At 48.0% G+C, this 19,048-nt stretch overlaps 1 protein-coding gene across 3 annotated transcripts in view; it reads left to right on the top strand.

Annotated features, from left to right (window-relative positions):
- Window positions 1-19,048, top strand: part of TRIO (trio Rho guanine nucleotide exchange factor) — an 855,771-nt gene that overhangs the window by 399,405 nt on the left and 437,318 nt on the right. For all 3 annotated transcript variants that reach the window (XM_082259530.1, XM_082259529.1, XM_082259531.1), the window contains exons 30-31: window positions 7,230-7,420; window positions 12,966-13,067. In XM_082259530.1, coding sequence (XP_082115656.1) covers window positions 7,230-7,420; window positions 12,966-13,067 — 293 coding nt within the window. The remainder of the gene's footprint in view (window positions 1-7,229; window positions 7,421-12,965; window positions 13,068-19,048) is intronic.

The following is a 19,048-nucleotide window of genomic DNA, read 5'->3' as shown; positions in this document are numbered from 1 at the left end:
CCAGGTGTGGGCATCAAGGGTTAATTGTAACACCTAAACCTGGGCACTAAGACTTTTCACCCTTAAAGAGGAAGTAAAACCTCCTATGACACTTTTACCTATGGGTAAGCCTATGATAAGGCTTACATATAGGTACTGTAAATATCTCTTAAACATGTACCGTTTAGGAGATATTTACCTTACATGCAGCCAGTGACGTCACTGGCGCATGCGCTCTGAAGGAACAGCCGCTGGTGCCGTTTCTTCAGAGACCCGTGCCGTGACTGTCGGCTCCCGCGCGCGGGAGTGACGTCACCGCGGCTCCGGCCAATCAGATGGCTGGATGCCGCGATCCCGGAAGACGGGCGACTGGACATGTCGCCCGTCATACAGGTGAGCGGACGGCACGGCGGGGGCTCGTTCTAAGGTAAGTATTTCATAATGAGCTAGTATGCGATGCATACTAGCTCATTATGTGTTTCTCTTTCAGCTTGTAAAAAAAAAAAAAAAATTAACAGAGTTTACAACCTCTTTAAAGCTCACACCTCTGTTTAACATTGGTTGCATGTGAAATAACGTGTTCATTAGATTTAATTTTGCCAATGAAATCAGCCCACACTTATGAGGGTTTTTACGTGTTGAGTAGGATATACATTAGAAATTACCTCATTCCCTTCACTATCAAACCCCAAAAATGTTTGATTTCCTTCAGGAGAGTATAAGACCTGGGTCCTACCCATGATGGGGAACTTGTCTTGATCCTCATTTGTGGATAGTTAGTCCCCATTGTCTGCAGGGTCTATGCCAATGATGCATTCTCGATTTCCCTGTGCATCTGCAATTTCTCCCATTGCCACAAGAAAAAGGAGAATTATCATCTAGATCTTCCAAACCCCAATACTCTTTAAAAAAAAAAGGAACTTAATTAAGGTGTTGTCCTTTCTCGCATACAAGTTTATGAAGGGTAAATAGCAGAACATCTTCAGGGAGACACACGTTTAGCCCAACCTAACATTCCTGCACTTCAAAAAGGAATTAGTATATCAATTATTTCTTATACTAAAACCTGCAAACTGTTCACACAAATGGGTACAATTAACTTATATCAAACTATTAGTAAAAACCAAAACCCAATATCTCATAAGTGTGTGTGTGTGTGTGTGTGTGTGTGTGTGTGCGTGTATATATACACACACACACACCTATTTACAGTTGCTAATGGAGATTACACATAAACTCAATGCCCCTAAGGGCAATATTTTGCTCTTATAGTAAATTATGCGGAGGCCTGAATATTTACTGAAATCATCAAAAGTGGCTTTTATAATATTCATATCATATGAGTGGTGAGCCGTAAAGATGAGAACACCATTAGCAAAGAGCGCAGTGCATATCTGGTGCCTTTTGATATGAATAACGTGCAAGGGAGCAACCTCAAAAAGGTAACCAGACAAAGGTTCCAGAGCAAGGTTAAGCAGTAGGGGGATAGAGGGCACCCCTGTCTAGTACCTTTTGAAAAGTGTGATGTTTTTGGATAGAAGGTTCGCTACCACCACGTCCAGTGTGAGGATAGCATAATTGCCTGCCAGTTTGACTTTAGCACATTCCAAGGCCATGAGCACTTTACAGATGTTTATTGAAGCGGTCCTGTCTTTGACTAATCCCGATTGTGCAGGATGTATCCGTGAGGGTAAAATATCCACCAAGCTATGATTTTGGAGAGGATTTTAAAGTCTAGATTTAGTAGTGATCTAGGTCCATAGCTAAGTTCCAGAGGATCTTTGACCTTTTTGGTTAGGCGTGTGATATAGGCCTGATTTCCTACGGGACTGCAAAGTGAATTTAAACGATTTATAGAATTCCCCAGAAAACCCATCAGGGTTGGGTGCTTTATTGCTCAGTAAGTGTTGAATCGCTATTAGGAGTTCCTCTGCCAATATGGGGGCTTTTTGGATTGCTAGTTAGGAAGGCGTAATACTACAGAGCTGGATCTTTTCTAAAAAGGCTTGTGCACAAGGCCGGCCAACAGGATCGCGGGCATAGAGTTCAGTGTTCCATAATTTTTATTAATTTCTTGTGGGCAAGTATGCACTTTCCCCTGCTGGTCACTTAGGGCTGTTATATGAGTCGGTTGACAAGTACCCTTGCAAAGTCTCACTAGCAGTTTTCACGCTTTGTTACAAAATTTGTGTAAGAGGAGATCTGTGTATGAACATTTCATCCGCACCAACTGTTCTGCCCAACGATCTAATTTTTGTTTGGCTTTGTACCGCCGGGTTCTGTTTTCAAGGGTATTACGCAGCTGAAGGGCGCTCTGGGCCCTTCGAAGATGCTTCCTGGTTTCCTTGTAGATTTTTATAGTATGTTTTCTGTAAAAGCACATATAAGATGATATTTTTTCTCTGAGAAATGCTTTACCGGCTTCCAAATAATGGTTAGGATTGTCTTTATGAACAGTTATATGATTTATAGTTCACCCAGTGTGCGATAAGAGTGGTGGAAATCCACATTATTTAGGAAAGCGGGGAAACGCCATAAGCAAAGTTTACTCTGGCTACCTAGATAGTCAGTGGTGACTGCTCTTAGGCGATGGTCTGAGATAGCTATGTCATGGATAACAGTGTTCCGTACAGACAGTATACTCGCAGAAGAGCAGAAAAAATAGTCCAGTCTGGTGAATCTATTGTGTGAAGAAAAAAAGAAATGTAAATTCCCTATCCGCTGGGTGCCAGACTGCCAGCCACCCACCACAGGGTGCCAGACTGCCAGCCACCCACCACAGGGTGCCAGACAGCCAACCACCCACCACAGGGTGCCAGACAGCCAGCCACCCACAGACAGGGTGCCAGACAGCCAGCCACCCACAGGGACTGTACCAGCCAGCTGCCCACAGGCTCTGTACCAGCCAGCCACCCACCACAGGGTGCCAGCCAGCCACCCACCACAGGGTGCCAGCCAGCCTCCCTCCACAGGGTGCCAGACAGCCAGCCACCCGCCACAGGGTGCCAGCAAGCCAGCCATTAAGCATTAAACAAAAATTAACATGTTCAGTACCAGTTTTGTGTCAAAAATTTTCTTTATCAAACCTTTAAATGTACAAAATATCGGCACATATCGGCCGATACGTTGTGACCAAAATAACTGTATCGACCCTGAAAAAAACATATCGGTCTATCCCTACTAAGAATGTGTGTTCTTGGCTAGCTAGGGGAATTTGGGGCATATACATTGGTGATTATAATGTCAAGGGAAGCTATAAGCAGATGTACAGTGATTGAGCATCCCTGGTCATGCGTTACTATAGATTTTATCAAGTAAGGGAGACTTTTATACAAAAAGATGACAACGGCTTTACGACCAAGCGCATCAGAGCCTATGACTGAGCCCACCCATCGTTTTTCATTTGGTCGAAATCTGGTGACTGAAGTTGAGATTCCTGCAATGGGGCTATGTCTGCTTATAGGCGCTTGGGGTGTCTATAGACTTTCATGTGCTTAATTGGGGAACATAGGCCTTTGACATTCCAAGAGATAATTCTCATGTTAGAGTGGGATGGGGAGGGAATGAATGCAGATGACGGAAAGAGAAAAAGTGGACAATCTCCTAAGTGTATGTGAGGGGTATACCTGAGACTGACAATGATGTGCTGGTAGGACATCAGTGCTTCTCAACCTTTTTTCAGTCAAGACGACCTTTAAGATTCTGCACAATCTCAAGGCACCCTATTCTAAAATGTAAAAAACTAACCTAATAGTTTTACATATTGCAGCAACATCCACACATGTTGAACACCCAACGTTAGAGGTTTTTAAGCCTAGGTTCACACGAAGTGCAGTGCAGGAAACCCTGCTCTCTGCACGTTTCACACAATGCATTTAAATTGCGCTGCCCTTGCAATCTGCAGCAGGTGTTAGTGCAATCTTAGCGACGCCCAAATGGTCACAAGTACTGTGTGTTTGTTAGCACTGGATGGCATGGTACAAAAGTACTATGCAACCTGGTTGCAGTGTGGTTCCAAAATTGGTGAATGCATGGCTTTGGTGCAATGTAGTGCAATTTGAGCCCATTCAAAATATATGGGCTCAAGTCCCCCTGTACTGAATCACATGTGAATTGAACAGGAATGTGGTGTGGTTCCTGTAGAATTCACCAGGTTCATTGTATTAACCAAAGCAAACTCATACTGACTAGCATTTCAATGTTTTCTCTTCTTTGTATCTGTCCCTCACTCAGCTAATGTGAACCCAGTGGTGATAGAGAGGGGAAGGTGAAGGGCATACAAGAATGCTATGTATGCACCCAGCATCCTCCTTGACTGATGTCAGTGGTTGGTGCACTTTGTGTAACTAAAAAGCAGGCTTGATGATCCACCCACTGGCTTGTACACAATTTTGTGCAATTTTTAGGTATTTTGCCAAGGCATCCCAGAAGAAACCTGAATTCACCTCACGCTGCTTTGGCACCCTGGTTGAAAAAAGCTGGGTTATGGATGCATGGCCTAGTCTGAGCATGAGAGCAAACAAATAGAACAGTATAGCCCAAAAAATAAAGTTGAAGACAATTCAACAAACCAAAAGATAAACCGAAGCTGCGAGTGCTTCATTTTTTTTCGCATGAGCCTGCTAAGCATACATTTTTCCCCAGGAGCTCATACGTGTGTTGTTTTATGTGCCAGTCAACCTAGATAAATTCCAGTTAGCGGGAAAGGAAAACAGCTGGGATACAGAGAAAGTGTGGGAGTGTGGGTCTGTAAGTAAGGTCCCTCTCCCAGACTCCTATGCTTGGGAAATGTGTTGTTTTTTCTGGGGAGAAGGTAGGCTAGGTATATCAATGAGAGCAGCAACCCAAGAATATAAAAGCAAAAATCAAGACAATAGCAGTTTCTGAGTAAATGCTTAGGTGTGATGCAGTCACAGTGGATGAGAGACCAGCCTGCAGAGAGGGCTCAGCGATAGCTGAAACAGTTGTTAAAAGCAGAGAATCTGGTGCGCATTGATGGATCGTTCCTAGGGCTTCTTTGCTCCAAGTAGCGAGAGGTTAAGCTATGTGCAGCAGGGTGTGAACGGACCTCCATATTGAGGGAGCGCAGGTAGGTTTCTGCTTCCGCCGAATCTTGAAATGAGAGCCAATCTCCAGCAGGTGAGCGTAGGCAGAGAGTTGAAGGGTAGGCCAAAGTGAATTTCATTTGCTTCTGAAATATTGCAGAGCAGTTATGTTGAAAACCCTTGTGCCTTCGGGAGACCTCCAGAGAGTAATTGGCAAAAAGAAGGCGTTTATGGCTGTCTAACGTTAATGATAAAGTTTTGCCATATTTTTTCAGAACAGTAGACTTGTCTGCGTAGTTGAGATAATTCACAATGATCTGAAGTGGTGAGGGGCAATCAGTGGTGTATGCCCCCGTACAGTGAGGCCGTTCAGCTATACAAGGCGCAGGAATTCCCAAAGCCTCAGGAATGCGTGTTGTACAAAGATCCACCAGGGATGAAGGTTTGTAGGACTCAGGAAGACCTGTGGTTTGTAGATTGTTGTGCCTTGAGAAGTTTTCCAGGTCTTCCAGTTTCTGCCACAGGGCTTGGTGGGATTTGTCCTGATCATTAAATTAATGACTGGACTTGAAACCCCTTATCCTCCACAGTAGAGATTCCCATTTCTGCTTCATTCAAATGGTTGAAGTGTGCGACCAGTTCTTGGTTGGACTATACCATTTTGTATTGCCTTTTCAGCTGCTGCCATGATGGGGGAGAGGAGAGCCTCCACAGCCTGTGCTATGTGCTTGTGGTCTGCCTCCTCACTCATTGCCGGCAGGGAGAGAGCTGGTGTGCAGCAGAGTGGCAGCTCCCTGTCCCCATATTAGGATCCGGGGCTGCCACAGGAAGATCGAGCTGGTGGGGAGTGGGCTGTGTTCAGGACCAACCTTTCTCCAGGAAGTGGTCAATAAAGTTGTCCTCAAGCTTCAGTGTGGGTAGCTGAGCTGATCAGATGTCGCTGGCAGGCATGGGAGGCAGAGCCGCTAGCTCATAGGGCACTGGAACCGGAAGCCTAAAATCACTTTAAGGGACACTGGTCCCATGCCCTATGTGAAAACTCCTACACTTCTGCTTTTGTACTGAACTGAAGCATGATGGAAGTTGGAGGGGATTATACCAAGCTAACTGACACTTTTTTTTGTTTTCCAGTGTGTAATTGTAAACAGTAGGAAACAGTGTAACACAGCTTCACATTAAAAAAAAAAAAAGTTATACTTTCCTGCTCTGCACAGTGCATTCCCAAACCTCTTCCTGGTTTTCCAGAAGTGGCAGCAGTGAGAGTGGAGGTGGTGTGGGGGTTATCAGTGGTAGCAGTGGGGGTGGTGTGGGGGGGATCAATGGCAGCAGTGGGTGTGGTGTGGGGGGGGATCAGTGACAGCAGTGGTTGTGGGTTTGGGGGATCCGTGGCAGCGGTGGTGGTATGGGGGGGGATCAGTGGCAGCAGTGGTGTCGGGGGGGGATCAGTAGCAGCAGTGAGTTTGGTGTGGGGGGGGGGGTCAGTGGCAGCAGTGGGTGTGGTGTGGGGGGGATCAATGGCAGCAGTGGGTGTGGTGTGGGGGGGGGATCAGTGACAGCAGTGGTTGTGGTGGTGTTGGGTGGAATCCGTGGCAGCAGTGGTGGTGGTGCTGGGAAGATCAGTGGCAGCTGTGGTGTTAGTGTGGGAGGGATCAGTGGCAGCGGTGGTGTGGGGGGGGGGTATCAATGGCAGTGGTGGTGTGGGGGGGGGGGATCAGTGGCAGCAGTGGGGGTGGTGTGGGGGGATCAGTGGCAGTGCTGATAGAGGGATGAGATCAGTGTCACTCACTTGCAGATCCCTCGGTTCCCCCGCATTGCATGCTGGAAAGCTCCTCTCCCTTCACTCTACTGGGGTCATCTGATTTTCTCTTTCTCTGTGTCTCCCGAGTCCCAACATTGCATCTCCCTGCAGAGAGGATGGGCGGGGCCCGTGTGCCTGTGAGTGTGGAACTGGATGGGTGGGGCGGGAACTGTGTGCCTGTGAGAGAGCACAAAAATTACCAGTGCTCTATCTCACAGGCGGCGGCGGGCCCCCCTGAAGTGGTGGAACACCAGAGCCCCGTGGCAAGTGCAACTGCTGCAGCCCTGGTAGTTCCCCACGGATACATAGTAAAAAACAAATACATATGTGGAAACTGTTGTAGCTGTCACTACGCATGCCTGCTGATTTTTTTTTTTTAACATCTAAATTTTATCTTGTATTTACAGGATTTGATGAGAACATTGAATCTCAGGGAGAGTTGATTTTACAAGAATCCTTCCAAGTGTGGGATCCTAAAACCTTAATACGGAAAGGCCGTGAAAGACATTTGTTTCTTTTTGAAATGTCTCTTGTCTTCAGTAAAGAAGTGAAAGATTCCAGTGGAAGAAGCAAGTATATTTACAAGATGAAATTATATGTAAGTACCTGTTATACTTTATGAGGACAATCTCAAGGACTCTTGAGAGAATGAATAACAAATGACCTTGCCCTTGCTCCCCTTGTATGCTTAATGTACTGAAGGAGATGCATTCATTTTTTAAAACATTCCTTGGTGTTTCCTCTTTGACATTAAAAAAAAGAAGTAGGGGGGCTTGGCTAGGTCATGGTGGTGTGAGGAAGGTTTCTTCTGGTGCTCCCGCTCTCTAGCCTCCCTGATCGGCTTTCTCGTCTATTAACCGGCTGACATGAGCACTTATAAACGGCGGAAGACCAGACCTGCTTCCCGGGCGACCCCATTGGCCCCGATCCGTCCGTTCTTTCAGGATCCTTCTACCCCGGTGCTGCGGAAGCTGGTGGCGAGCCCACGTGGCTGCGTTGCTCCGGCCGCCACCTCCTCGTCTCCTTTGGCTGCTTCCTCTCCGGCTGCCCTGCCTGTTATGGCCTCCCCAAACCCTCTGCCACCATCCCAGCCCTCCCTTGCGGGGGATCCGGGTGAAGAACGGGACATCTGGGCGCTGCTGTGCTCCCTCCCCACTAAGATGGATTTGGTGGCCCAGGTGACGGAGCAGCACCGCCGGGACTTTCAGGTGATTACGGCGGAGGTGACCCACGTCCGAGAGCGAGTGGCGACTGGGGAGTCCGCAATCGGAGACCTTCAACTTTGAGTGGTCCATCTGGAACGGACTTAGGCTGCCCATGCTGATGGCCTCGCTGAACACCAGCTTGCCATGGAGGACATGGAGAACCGGAGCCGCCGTAATAACCTGCGTCTCCGGGGCCTACCCGAGGCCACCGGTCACGAGGACCTAGTGGACACAGTCCTGGCCATTCTCGCTCAACTATTGCCGCAGGACCCCCCAGTGGTCTTTGACTTTGATTGGATCCATCGGGCCCTGGGCCCTAGATCGCCGGACGCTGCTAGGCCTCGAGATGTGATCTGCCGCCTCCACCGCTATTCTATTAAAGAGCAGGTGTTGAAAGCGCCTGGATGAAGGGCCCGGTGGACTTCGATGGGGCGCAGATCCAGGTTTTCCCTGATGTCTCCAGAGGCACCCTGATCTGCAGGGCGATGCTGAAACCCCTCCTGGAATGTCTCCGTGGTCAAGATGCTACCTACCTGTGGGGTTTCCCCCTTCATCTTGTGGTCCGCAGGAATGGCTCCTCTTTCGTCCTCCGCAGGCATGCTGATCTCCAGGCCCTGTTCTGGTTCGCAAACATGGCCCCGCTGGAGATTCCGGACTGATTGGCGAGGCTCCCGGACAGAGATGCTCGTGCTCCAGGCGGCGGGCCCTCACGACCTGGCTCCACCAGACATCGCCGTCAACGCAGTGCCCCAGGCTGAGATCCAATGTTCCCACGATGGCTTCCCCTGAGGCTTAATCCTGGACTGCTCTGGCTCCGTGAGTTTCATTTTGGCCCCTTTCCCCGCTCCCCCTCCTTTCCCCGGGTGCGGTTAGGGAGCTCCCCTCTCCCCTTCCTTTGGATACTTTTTTTTGATGACTGCCTCCCCCCTTAGTGCCTGGCTCCCCTGGCTGCCCTGTACTGCTCTGGCCTCTATAGACCTGATTGCCATCTGCCTTGGCCCTGGGCTCTGTCCATGCCCGGACCCGCTGGCTTTTGCCCCACGCTCTGGTCCCCACCCTTCTCCATTTGCCCCTCATTAATCTCGGCTCCCCCAGTCCTCTGGGGGGTGCCATGCCTACTACCTCCCTCGTGTGGGCATGCGGGAGTTCCCGAGACATTTTAGCGGATGGTGTGCAGTGATCTCCCTGCCTCTGTGATCGTAACTTGCAGGCATTTTTTCTTTTTCTTTTTTTTTTTTTTGCACTGTTTATACTGCTCAATGTCTGCCTCAAGTATTCCTGGGTTGTTTGCCTTAATGTGCCTATATGTGCGCCCCGCCATCATAGGGTGCCGGTGACGCCTCGCCTCGGCCGTGCCTGTTTTGTGGGCATGCTCGGGCCGAGTGCTGCCTCTCACTGTGGTGTCTGGGTGGTGGGGGGGGCAGCCAGCCATGGGATTGTGAGGGTTGTTATCTTATTTCCCTTAGGATTTCCCTATCCCTCCTCCCGGCCTCTCCCTCCCCTCCCCTCCTCCTCCTCCTTTTTATCTGCACGGCCCTTTATGGGCTTTTTTAGCTGCTCTTCTGCTGTTTATTGCACTATATTGTTATCTGTTGCTGGTTATATTTGCACATTGTTATGTTGTAATTGTACCGATCTGGGGGGCCGGGGGGTGGTTACCTCCCTCTCTTTGTGGTGACCCTCCTCGTTCCCACGTAGGGTGTTCCCTGGGGTCCCGTCATTTACGCCCCGCTTTCGGGTGTGGTGGATTGGACCTCTGGGTTCTCTGAGACTTAGTCTCTATTGTGCTTCGGGACCTTAAATTTGTTTCTCTAGGAGCTAGCTGTGCACCCTTTCCCTTTCCTCCTCTATCTTCCCTTCATTCCTTTTTCTTATTTCTTCCCCCGCCCTTCCCTCCCCTCCTTTGGTACTTTCCCTTCCCTTTGTCCCCTTGCTGTTTGGTGGGCTGGTCCCTCCTGACGGGGGTTGGGGATGGCCGCCCCCCATGCTGACCCGCTCCGTTTGGTCTCCTGAAACGTGAAAGGGCTCAATACCCCTGAGAAACGCTCTGTTGTTCTGTCTGATCTTCATCGTCTCCGTGCTCAGGTTTGTTTTCTGCAGGAAACTCATTTCAAGTTGGGCAAGGTCCCTAAACTGGGCAGCCGGCGGTTCCCCACGGTATATCATAGCTGTTCCTCTGATTCCAAGACTAAGGGGGTTAGCATCTTGATCCATGGGGTCCCCGTGGACGTTCTCGGATTTGTGGAGTGATGATTCTGGCTGGGCCCTTTTTGTGAAGGGTCAACTAGGGGCCCTTCAGGTTACCCTGGTGAACCTCTATTTACCCAACATGAACCAAATCTCCTTTCTGGACTCTTTGCTTTCCAAGCTGGTGGATTTCGCTACTGGACAGGTCCTTATGGGTGGAGATTTTAATCTGGCCCTCGATCCGATGGTGGATACCTCTAGGGGCTCCTCCCACCTGTCCTACGCTGCTCTGCGACGCTTCAAGAAGCTGTTTCAGGCCTTTCGCCTGGTGGACCCGTGGTGCATCCTGCATCCGGAGGGTAGAGATTACACTTCCCCACCCCCACGATTCATATTCATGTATTGATTTCGTTTTGCTTCCTCAGACCATATCTGATCATGCTCCTGTTCTCCTGGATCTGGATCTGCGATCCCCTGAATTGTCAGTGACCAGTATACATGTCCTCAATGCAGAGATCAGCGTGCATGCCCCCTTACTTACCTGGAGCAGCAGCGGCGGCGATCGGATCCTCAGTCCCCCGAATGGCTTCTTCTGCTCCGTCCCGGCGCATCTCCTCCAGTCCTTCCGGTCCCGCCTCCTCCTCGGCCAATGGCATGGGGTTTGCCTTGCGGCCAATCAGGAAGTGCGTATCGGACGCTCTTCCTGATTGGCCAGGAGGAGGATCGGTGTGACAATAGCGAATTTGTGGTTTATTTCTATACAGGCTAGTTTCCTTCAGTCTATCGTGAATACTGCTGCATGACTCATCCACCTTACCAATTGTTCAGTGTCTGTCTCCCTTCTATGCCAACCCCTTCACTACCTTTTTGATCGCCCAACAAAAAACATTCAGAATATTAACTTACAAAGCTATTCTGTGCCCAGCTACATCCCCAACTTTATCTCAAAATCTCAGCCGTACCTTCCACCTTCCTCTCAAGATCTGCTTTCTAGCCTTTCTCCCTCATCACTTCCTCCCATGCCTGCAAGTAGAAGTTTTCCAGAGGCCCTCTCATCCTCTGGGGCTCCCTCCCCAGTCTGTACAGCTATCTCCTGCTCTGTCTGTTTTTAGGCAATCAAAACTCTTCTTTTCAGGCAAGCCTATGCAGCCTTCTAGACAACCACTAAATTTTACTTTCTCAAATAACTAATCCCAACATATTTTCCTTTTTATATTGCTTGCCCTTTGGTTTAGATTGTGAAATCTCACGAACAGGGCCCACCTAACCCTACTGTCTGAAGTTGTATTGAGCCTTTACTGTCTCCCCTAATTTCGTAAAGCTTTGCACAAACTGTTTGAGCTACAGTACAGGTCCCTCTCAAAAAATTAGCATATTGTGATAAAGTTCATTATTTTCTGTAATGTACTGATAAACATTAGACTTTCATATATTTTAGATTCATTACACACAACTGAAGTAGTGCAAGCCTTTTATTGTTTTAATATTGATGATTTTGGCATACAGCTCATGAAAACCCAAAATTCCTATCGCAAAACATTAGCATATTTCATCCGACCAATAAAAGAAAAGTGTTTTTAATACAAAAAAAGTCAACCTTCAAAAAATTATGTTCAGTTATGCACTCAATACTTGGTCGGGAATCCTTTTGCAGAAATGACTGCTTCAATGCGGCGTGGCATGGAGGCAATCAGCCTGTGGCACTGCTGAGGTGTTATGGAGGCCCAGGATGCTTCGATAGCGGCCTTGAGCTCATCCAGAGTGTTGGGTCTTGCGTCTCTCAACTTTCTCTTCACAACATCCCACAGATTCTCTATGGGGTTCAGGTCAGGAGAGTTGGCAGGCCAATTGAGCACAGTAATACCATGGTCAGTAAACCATTTACCAGTGGTTTTGGCACTGTGAGCAGGTGCCAGGTCGTGCTGAAAAATGAAATCTTCATCTCCATTAAGCTTTTCAGCAGATGGAAGCATGAAGTACTCCAAAATCTCCTGATAGCTAGCTGCATTGACCCTGCCCTTGATAAAACACAGTGGACCAACACCAGCAGCTGACATGGCACCCCAGACCATCACTGACTGTGGGTACTTGACACTGGACTTCAGGCATTTTGGCATTTCCCTCTCCCCAGTCTTCCTCAGGGTCCGGTCACCTCTTCTCGTTGTGCAGCGTTTTCTGCCACACTTTTTCCTTCCCACAGACTTCCCACTGAGGTGCCTTGATATAGCACTCTGGGAACAGCCTATTCATTCAGAAATTTCTTTGTGTCTTACCCTCTTGCTTGAGGGTGTCAATGATGGCTCACGGACAGCAGTCAGGTCGGCAGTCTTACCCATGATTGCGGTTTTGAGTAATGAACCAGGCTGGGAGTTTTTAAAAGCCTCAGGAATCTTTTGCAGGTGTTTAGAGTTAATTAGTTGATTCAGATGATTAGGTTAATAGCTCGTTTAGAGAACCTTTTCATGATATGCTTATTTTTTGAGATAGGAATTTTGGGTTTTCATGAGCTGTATGCCAAAATCATCAATATTAAAACAATAAAAGGCTTGCACTACTTCAGTTGTGTGTAATGAATCTAAAATATATGAAAGTCTGTTTATCAGTACATTACAGAAAATAATGAACTTTATCACAATATACTAATTTTTTGAGAGGGACCTGTATATAATTCCTGCATCATAATAATAACAAATTATTTACCTATCTTTTCGTTTCTAATTAGTATATTTAATGCATCTTTTTTTCTGTCAGACCTCTGAATTAGGCGTCACAGAACACGTGGAAGGAGACCCATGTAAATTTGCACTTTGGCTTGGAAGAACGCCAACTTCAGATAACAAAATTGTCCTTAAGGTGAGAGCAAAAGTGAGCTAAAAAATTTATTTTTGGCTTTTTTTGTTTTTTAATTCCTTATTTTGATTTTCAGCCTACAATGTAAGCAGACTCTGGCATTACATACACACAAGAAAGGTCATGATACAAAGATAGAAACACATCAATATAATACAAAACGGAATGTCCTTCACAAGCTTCTATATAGGGGTTGGGCCAGTTTAACAATGCAGGAGCATCCGCAAACCCCTGAGTGTTGCCCTGGCTAAAGTGGGAGAGGGTTAGGGTGGTGGCTGACTACCTATTTAAGGTCATGTCCACAAAAAAGGTGTGGGGTTGTAAGTATCAAAACTCATTGATGTTTTTGTAGGTTGCATGGAATAAGCGTAAAGCTGGGTTAACACTATGAGAAAATTGGAAGAATATACGAGGCACGATCATTTCATTTTTGTATAGTGTGTACACAACTTTTGATATCCAATTCAGACTTTCCAAATTAACATTTCTGAAGGGACAAATGTCTTTCTTGTACATGAACAGAACTAGCGATTTTCGTTTAAAATGGTTGTAAAATCAGAAGGTTTTATGCATTAAGATAAAAAGCCTTCTGTGTGCAGCAAACCCCCTCAACTCCCCTAATACTTACCTGAGGTCCATCTAGATCCATAGATCCCGTGATGTTGCAGGAGTGTCTGGGCTGCCCGGGACATCCTCATTGGCTGAGACAGCATGGCGCCATTGGTTCCCGCTGCTGTCAAAGTTAGTCAGCCAATTAGGAGAAAAAGGGGGTGGTACCGGGCCGCAGCTTTGTGTCTAAATAGACACAGGGAGCTGGGTACCCCCATAGCAAAACTGCTTGATGTGGGGGCACTCAACAGAAGGAAGGGGCAATGAGCTCAAACAAGTGACCCGAGAAGAGGAGTATCTGGGCTGCTCTTTGCAAAACCACTGCACAGAGCAGGTAAGTATAACATAATTGTTATTTTTAACTAAAAAGGAAAATAAAGAGACTTTAGTATCACTGTAATGTGTTCTGTTTTGGTACAAGAAAAATTGAATGCAAAAGACTGCCTTGATCAGAAACAAGTCACGCAAGCAGGACAATAGGGGGATCAGTTGTTGCTGAGACCTTCCAAACAGTATTGTTTTTCTTTCAGCTGTACACGTCAAGCCAGCTCACTAAAACCAAGGGAATTTGTATGTCTCATGTTTGTTTTGTGATGATAGAATCAGGTCCTCGATTTGTCTAATTTCCTCTACTTTTGCTAGCTCACTTTCAAATAAGTGGTATAGTAGGGTTGTTCCATTGGTCAGGAATACAGAATTTAGTTGCATTGAGCATGTGACATAAAATGGATTTCTGATATGCCTTTGTGGATATGGACAACTAGTGCAGAAGGGAGAAAGGATATACAATAAGACACGTGGCCACTCACTAAAACTAGAGGAAAGGCGGTTTAACCTTAAAATACACAGGGGGTTCTTCACTGTTAGAGCAGTAAGGATGTGGAATTCTCTTCCGCAAACAGTGGTATCAGCAAGGAGCATTGATAGTTTCAAAAAACTATTAGATGGGCACCTTAAAGACCACAACATACAGGGGTATACAATGTACAGTTAACAGCAAACACCCAGGGGAGGGGAGGGGAGGGGGGGAGGGGGGGGGAGGAGAGGGTGGGGGGGGGAGGGGGAGGGGGAGAGGAGGGGAGAGGTGGGGGGAGAGGGTGGGGGGAGAGGGGGGAGGGGAGGGTGGGGGGAGAGGGTGGGAGGGGAGGGTGGGAGGAGAGGGGGGAGGGGAGGGTGGGAGGAGAGGGGGGAGGGGAGGGGGGGAGGAGAGGGTGGGAGGAGAGGGTAGGGGGAGAGGGGGGGAAGGGGGAGTGAGGAGGGGGGGAGGATCCAGGTAACAAGGCAACCCAGTTAAAGCATTCTCGCAGCCAGCAGCAAGATTTGCTATGGCAAATGGTGAGGTCAGACATTTCTTGCGACATCATTCGCTTCTCCTGAGCGCTCAGTTTGATAAACGCACCGCGCATGAAGACCTTGTGAGCTGCCCAGAGGGAATGCGCATTAGCTACTGAATTTACATTGTGTGTGAAGAATTCTGAAAAGCCTCGCATTTTGTCCGGGATAATCAATGGCCGTCCCTATCCCAACTTACTTCGCCGGACGGTGCTTTTCGCCTTTCCAGGTGGCAGGCTTTGCAGTTACTTCATTTCTTTCGGAATTGGGCCAAGCGTCACTCTTTAAGAGACTTGCTGCCTTTTGAGCACCTCCTGATGTCGCAGGGACACATGCCCCATGCGCTTTCTCAATTGTATTCGCTTCTATCTCAACCTCCGGAGGACTTCATCCTGCCGGGTATTCTCAAGTGGGAGGGGGAACTCAATCGGAGTTTCACTGATTCCCAAAGACGCAACATGGTCCGCTTTTCCCTGAAATCCTCCATTTGCACACGCATCCAAGAGTCCAACTATAAAATTCTTACCCATTGGTTCTACTCTCCCGATAGACTCAGCCACATCTTTCCGGGCACGTCGGATAGGTGTTGGCGGTGTCAGCTGGATAAGGGGACTATTTCCCATATCTTCTGGAGCTGCCCTGTGTTACGGGACTTTTGGACTGAGGTTTGTCGCATCTCCCAACTGATGACGGAAAGAGCCGTACCGGATGATCCGGCATTCTTTTTACTTCATCGCTCGGGCATGGCCCCGAAACGATATAAATGCTCTGTGTTGCGTCACCTTCTGGATGCGGCGAAATCATGCATTCGTTTATGCTGGAAGAGCTCGACCCCCCCCCCCCCCCCGACGGTTTCCCTCTGGTTGCGGAGGGTGAAATGGATTAATGATCTGGAGGACCTGGTACTGACTGCACGAGGTAGGAAGGAGCAATACACTAAAACGTGGGCTTGCTGGAATGTGTTCATACTATCTGATGAAGGCCAGACCTTGAGTGCGCCTCCCCAGCTGTAGCAGTTCAGCTTGGATTTGGGGTCACCCGTGCGGGAGGCACTTCCATACCAATCTCTCCTTTATCTATCCCCCTCCTCCGCCTCCCCCCCCCCACTCTTTCATTCCGACTTCCCCCCTTCTTACTGGCTTCCCTATCATACCCACACTTTGTGCGTCCCCTATGTCTACCCTCCCTACCTGCTATGCCCCTTCCCGTCCCCTCTTGGTCCGGTTATGGACTCTTTGATTCCTTTCCCTGATATCTATGTTACTCCACTGACCGAATGGCCTTTGGCCATGCACGTGGTTCTAGCTTTGCTTTAACATGCCTGTATACTGGGCCAACCTTACTTGTCCTATACTCAGCTGCTTAGCGGGCCACCCTGCTTTCAGTCATATTCTTAAAATATGATAAGCTTACATGTACATGTTTCCTGGTTTAACTTGATGTTGAGACTATGTCTCTTGCACTTGCTGGTGATCTTATCGGTTACTATGTCATACTCTTTTGTTTACCGGTGTTTTAATGCACTTTACACATTGTTTATGTTTTCTAACCTGAAATAAAAATAAAGAATTTGAAAAAAAAAGAAGAATTCTGAAAGTTCTGACTTGACATGTTCCTAGATAGGGTTATGTAAAAGGCCGGTGTTTATGCCTCCACAATTCGGCAGGCTGCGCGTTATTATGAAGAGAAACCGGGGCATGGTCAGACCACAAAATATTGCTGATTTTAGCATCACTTGATTGGAAAAGTGTGGGTTTGTTTACGAGAAAAATGTAAATCCTGGAATAAACATGCAAAGCAGAAGAAAAGAAAGTAAAATCTTTCTCCGATCCATGAAAACTTCTCCCGACATCAAACAGGCCTTTCTCTTGAATTAGGGGCCGAAGATCGTAGCGAGCGTTTGCGAGGTAGGCTAGTGGTGTCTAGTGAGGGAGTCCAGAAATTGCAATAAAGTCGCTGCACACAATAAGGCAGTCCTACTTGTATTTGGCGGATACGTTTCAGAAGGGACCATAGAAATTTTTTCTGGTTAGGTGCTCGGTGCATACACCGAAACTAAAGTAAATGGTTGGTGGTTGAGCATTGCTCTCAGTATAATGTACCTCCCATTGGGATCAAGTTACACAAACATCTGCGAGAAGACAACCGTATCTTTAATGGCAGTCATTACGCTTTTGCTCTTTTTTTTTCTGAATTTGCCAAAAAACATTTGGGGAATCTGTGATGGGAAACTAAAGGAGCATTATTGTGAGTTAGGTGGGTTTCCTGACCACAAAATATGTTGCATTTATGTGATATAGCCTCTCTCCAGAGCATTGACCTCTTGTAGGGGCTGTTCAGGCCCTTCACGTTTAGAGACACTATGTTTAAGGGCATCCTTGGTGGCGGAAAGAAACTAGTACAGGGGATCTAGGTGTAGTAGAATCAGGCTGTCAATGCTGCTCTGAGCTAAGGGGAGATCTAGAGAAGTGCGCACGGTCAGAGGGATGTACCACAGCTGTGAACAAACAGACAACTACCTCAATACAATTAGCAAAAGCACCACCTATCAGTGCTGTATTTTGGCCTAGGCCAACAAGGCCCAGGCCCTAGGGGCGGCACTTTGCAGGGGGCAGCAAAAAAAGCCAACCCCCCTCCACCTGAGACTCTATTGGCTACTGGTTGCTAAGAACCGCACTCCTCCCCCCTCTCATCCCCCCCTCTCTCTCACCACCCCCTCTCTCATCTCTCAACCCTCCCTCTCTCTCTCTCAACCCTCGCTCCTCTCTCTCTCTCAACCCTCCCCTCTCTCTCTCTCAGTCCCCCCTCTCCTCTATTATCCCCCTCTCTCTCCCTCTCATCCCTCCCTCTCTCTCCCTCTCCATCCCCCTCTCTCATCCCCCCCTCTCCCTCTCATCCCCCCTCTCTCCCTCTCATCCCCCTCTCTCTCCCTCTCATCCCCCCTCTCTCCCTCTCATCCCCCCTCTCTCCCTCTCATCCCCCCTCTCTCCCTCTCTCATCCCCCCTCTCTCTCCTCTCATCCCCCCTCTCTCTCTCTCTCACCCCCCCTCTCTCTCTCATCCCCTCTCTCCCTCTCATCCCCCTCTCTCCCTCTATCCCCCCTCTCTCCCTCTCATCCCCCCTCCTCATCCTCTCATCCCCCCTCTCTCCCTCTCATCCCCCCTCTCTCTCTCTCTCATCCCCCCCCTCTCTCCCTCTCATCCCCTCTCTCATCATCCCCCCCCCTCTCTCCTCTCTCTCTCTCATCTCTCTCTCTCTCATCCCCCCCCTCTCTCTTCTCCTCTCACCCACCCCCCCTTCTCAGTGAGATCTCATGGGTTCATGCTGGGACTTGGAGTCCTTCAATTTTTTAAGGGAGTCACCATCCGTTAAAAAGGGAGTGGGGCAAATTTAAATAGGATGGGGGGGGGGGGCAATTTTAATCTTGCCTAGGGCAGCACAAAACCAAAATACACCTACTGCCACCTCCTATTGTAGTGCAATATAGGCTTTAATAACAATACGCCAAACGGAGTTGTAGATCTAAAAGTCGACTATAGAACCTGCACATAAAACAATGAAGTAACAAATAGTGTGTGAGGGTACGAGGTAAGGGATCTGTATCAGGGGAGAACTAGGCTAGATATTGAACTAGAACATCCTTGATTAGGAAGTGGGCCCCATGTGGGGCATTCAAAGATAGGAGTTAGCCTGGGCTGGTAGCTGCATTCTGGGTGGATGGGGGAGATTTGAGCTGTCTCTATCTTCCCTTTGAGGGCAAGGGGAATGCCCCCACTGCTGAGGAAGCTTCTTGGCTTCTGCTGGCGAATGGAGTATATATTTTGTGCCCTTGATGAGTGAGTTTCCCAATTGTACACAATTTTCAGGGCTTCCATGATGGGGGCAAACTGTTTGCGGCGAGCAAGGGTGGCGGCAGAAAGGTCAGCATAAATTGAGATATGGTTAAAGAAAGATCTGGTAATTTCCCTGCTTTGCGTGCTGCAGCCATGGCTCTATTTTAATGTGAAAAAAAGTGAATTCTTTGCCAGAACATCCCTTGGTAC

The sequence above is a fragment of the Pelophylax lessonae genome (genome assembly GCF_965119305.1).
Source record: "Pelophylax lessonae genome assembly, chromosome: 5".
NCBI lineage: Eukaryota > Metazoa > Chordata > Amphibia > Anura > Ranidae > Pelophylax > Pelophylax lessonae.
This window is presented reverse-complemented; position numbering and strand designations above follow the sequence as displayed.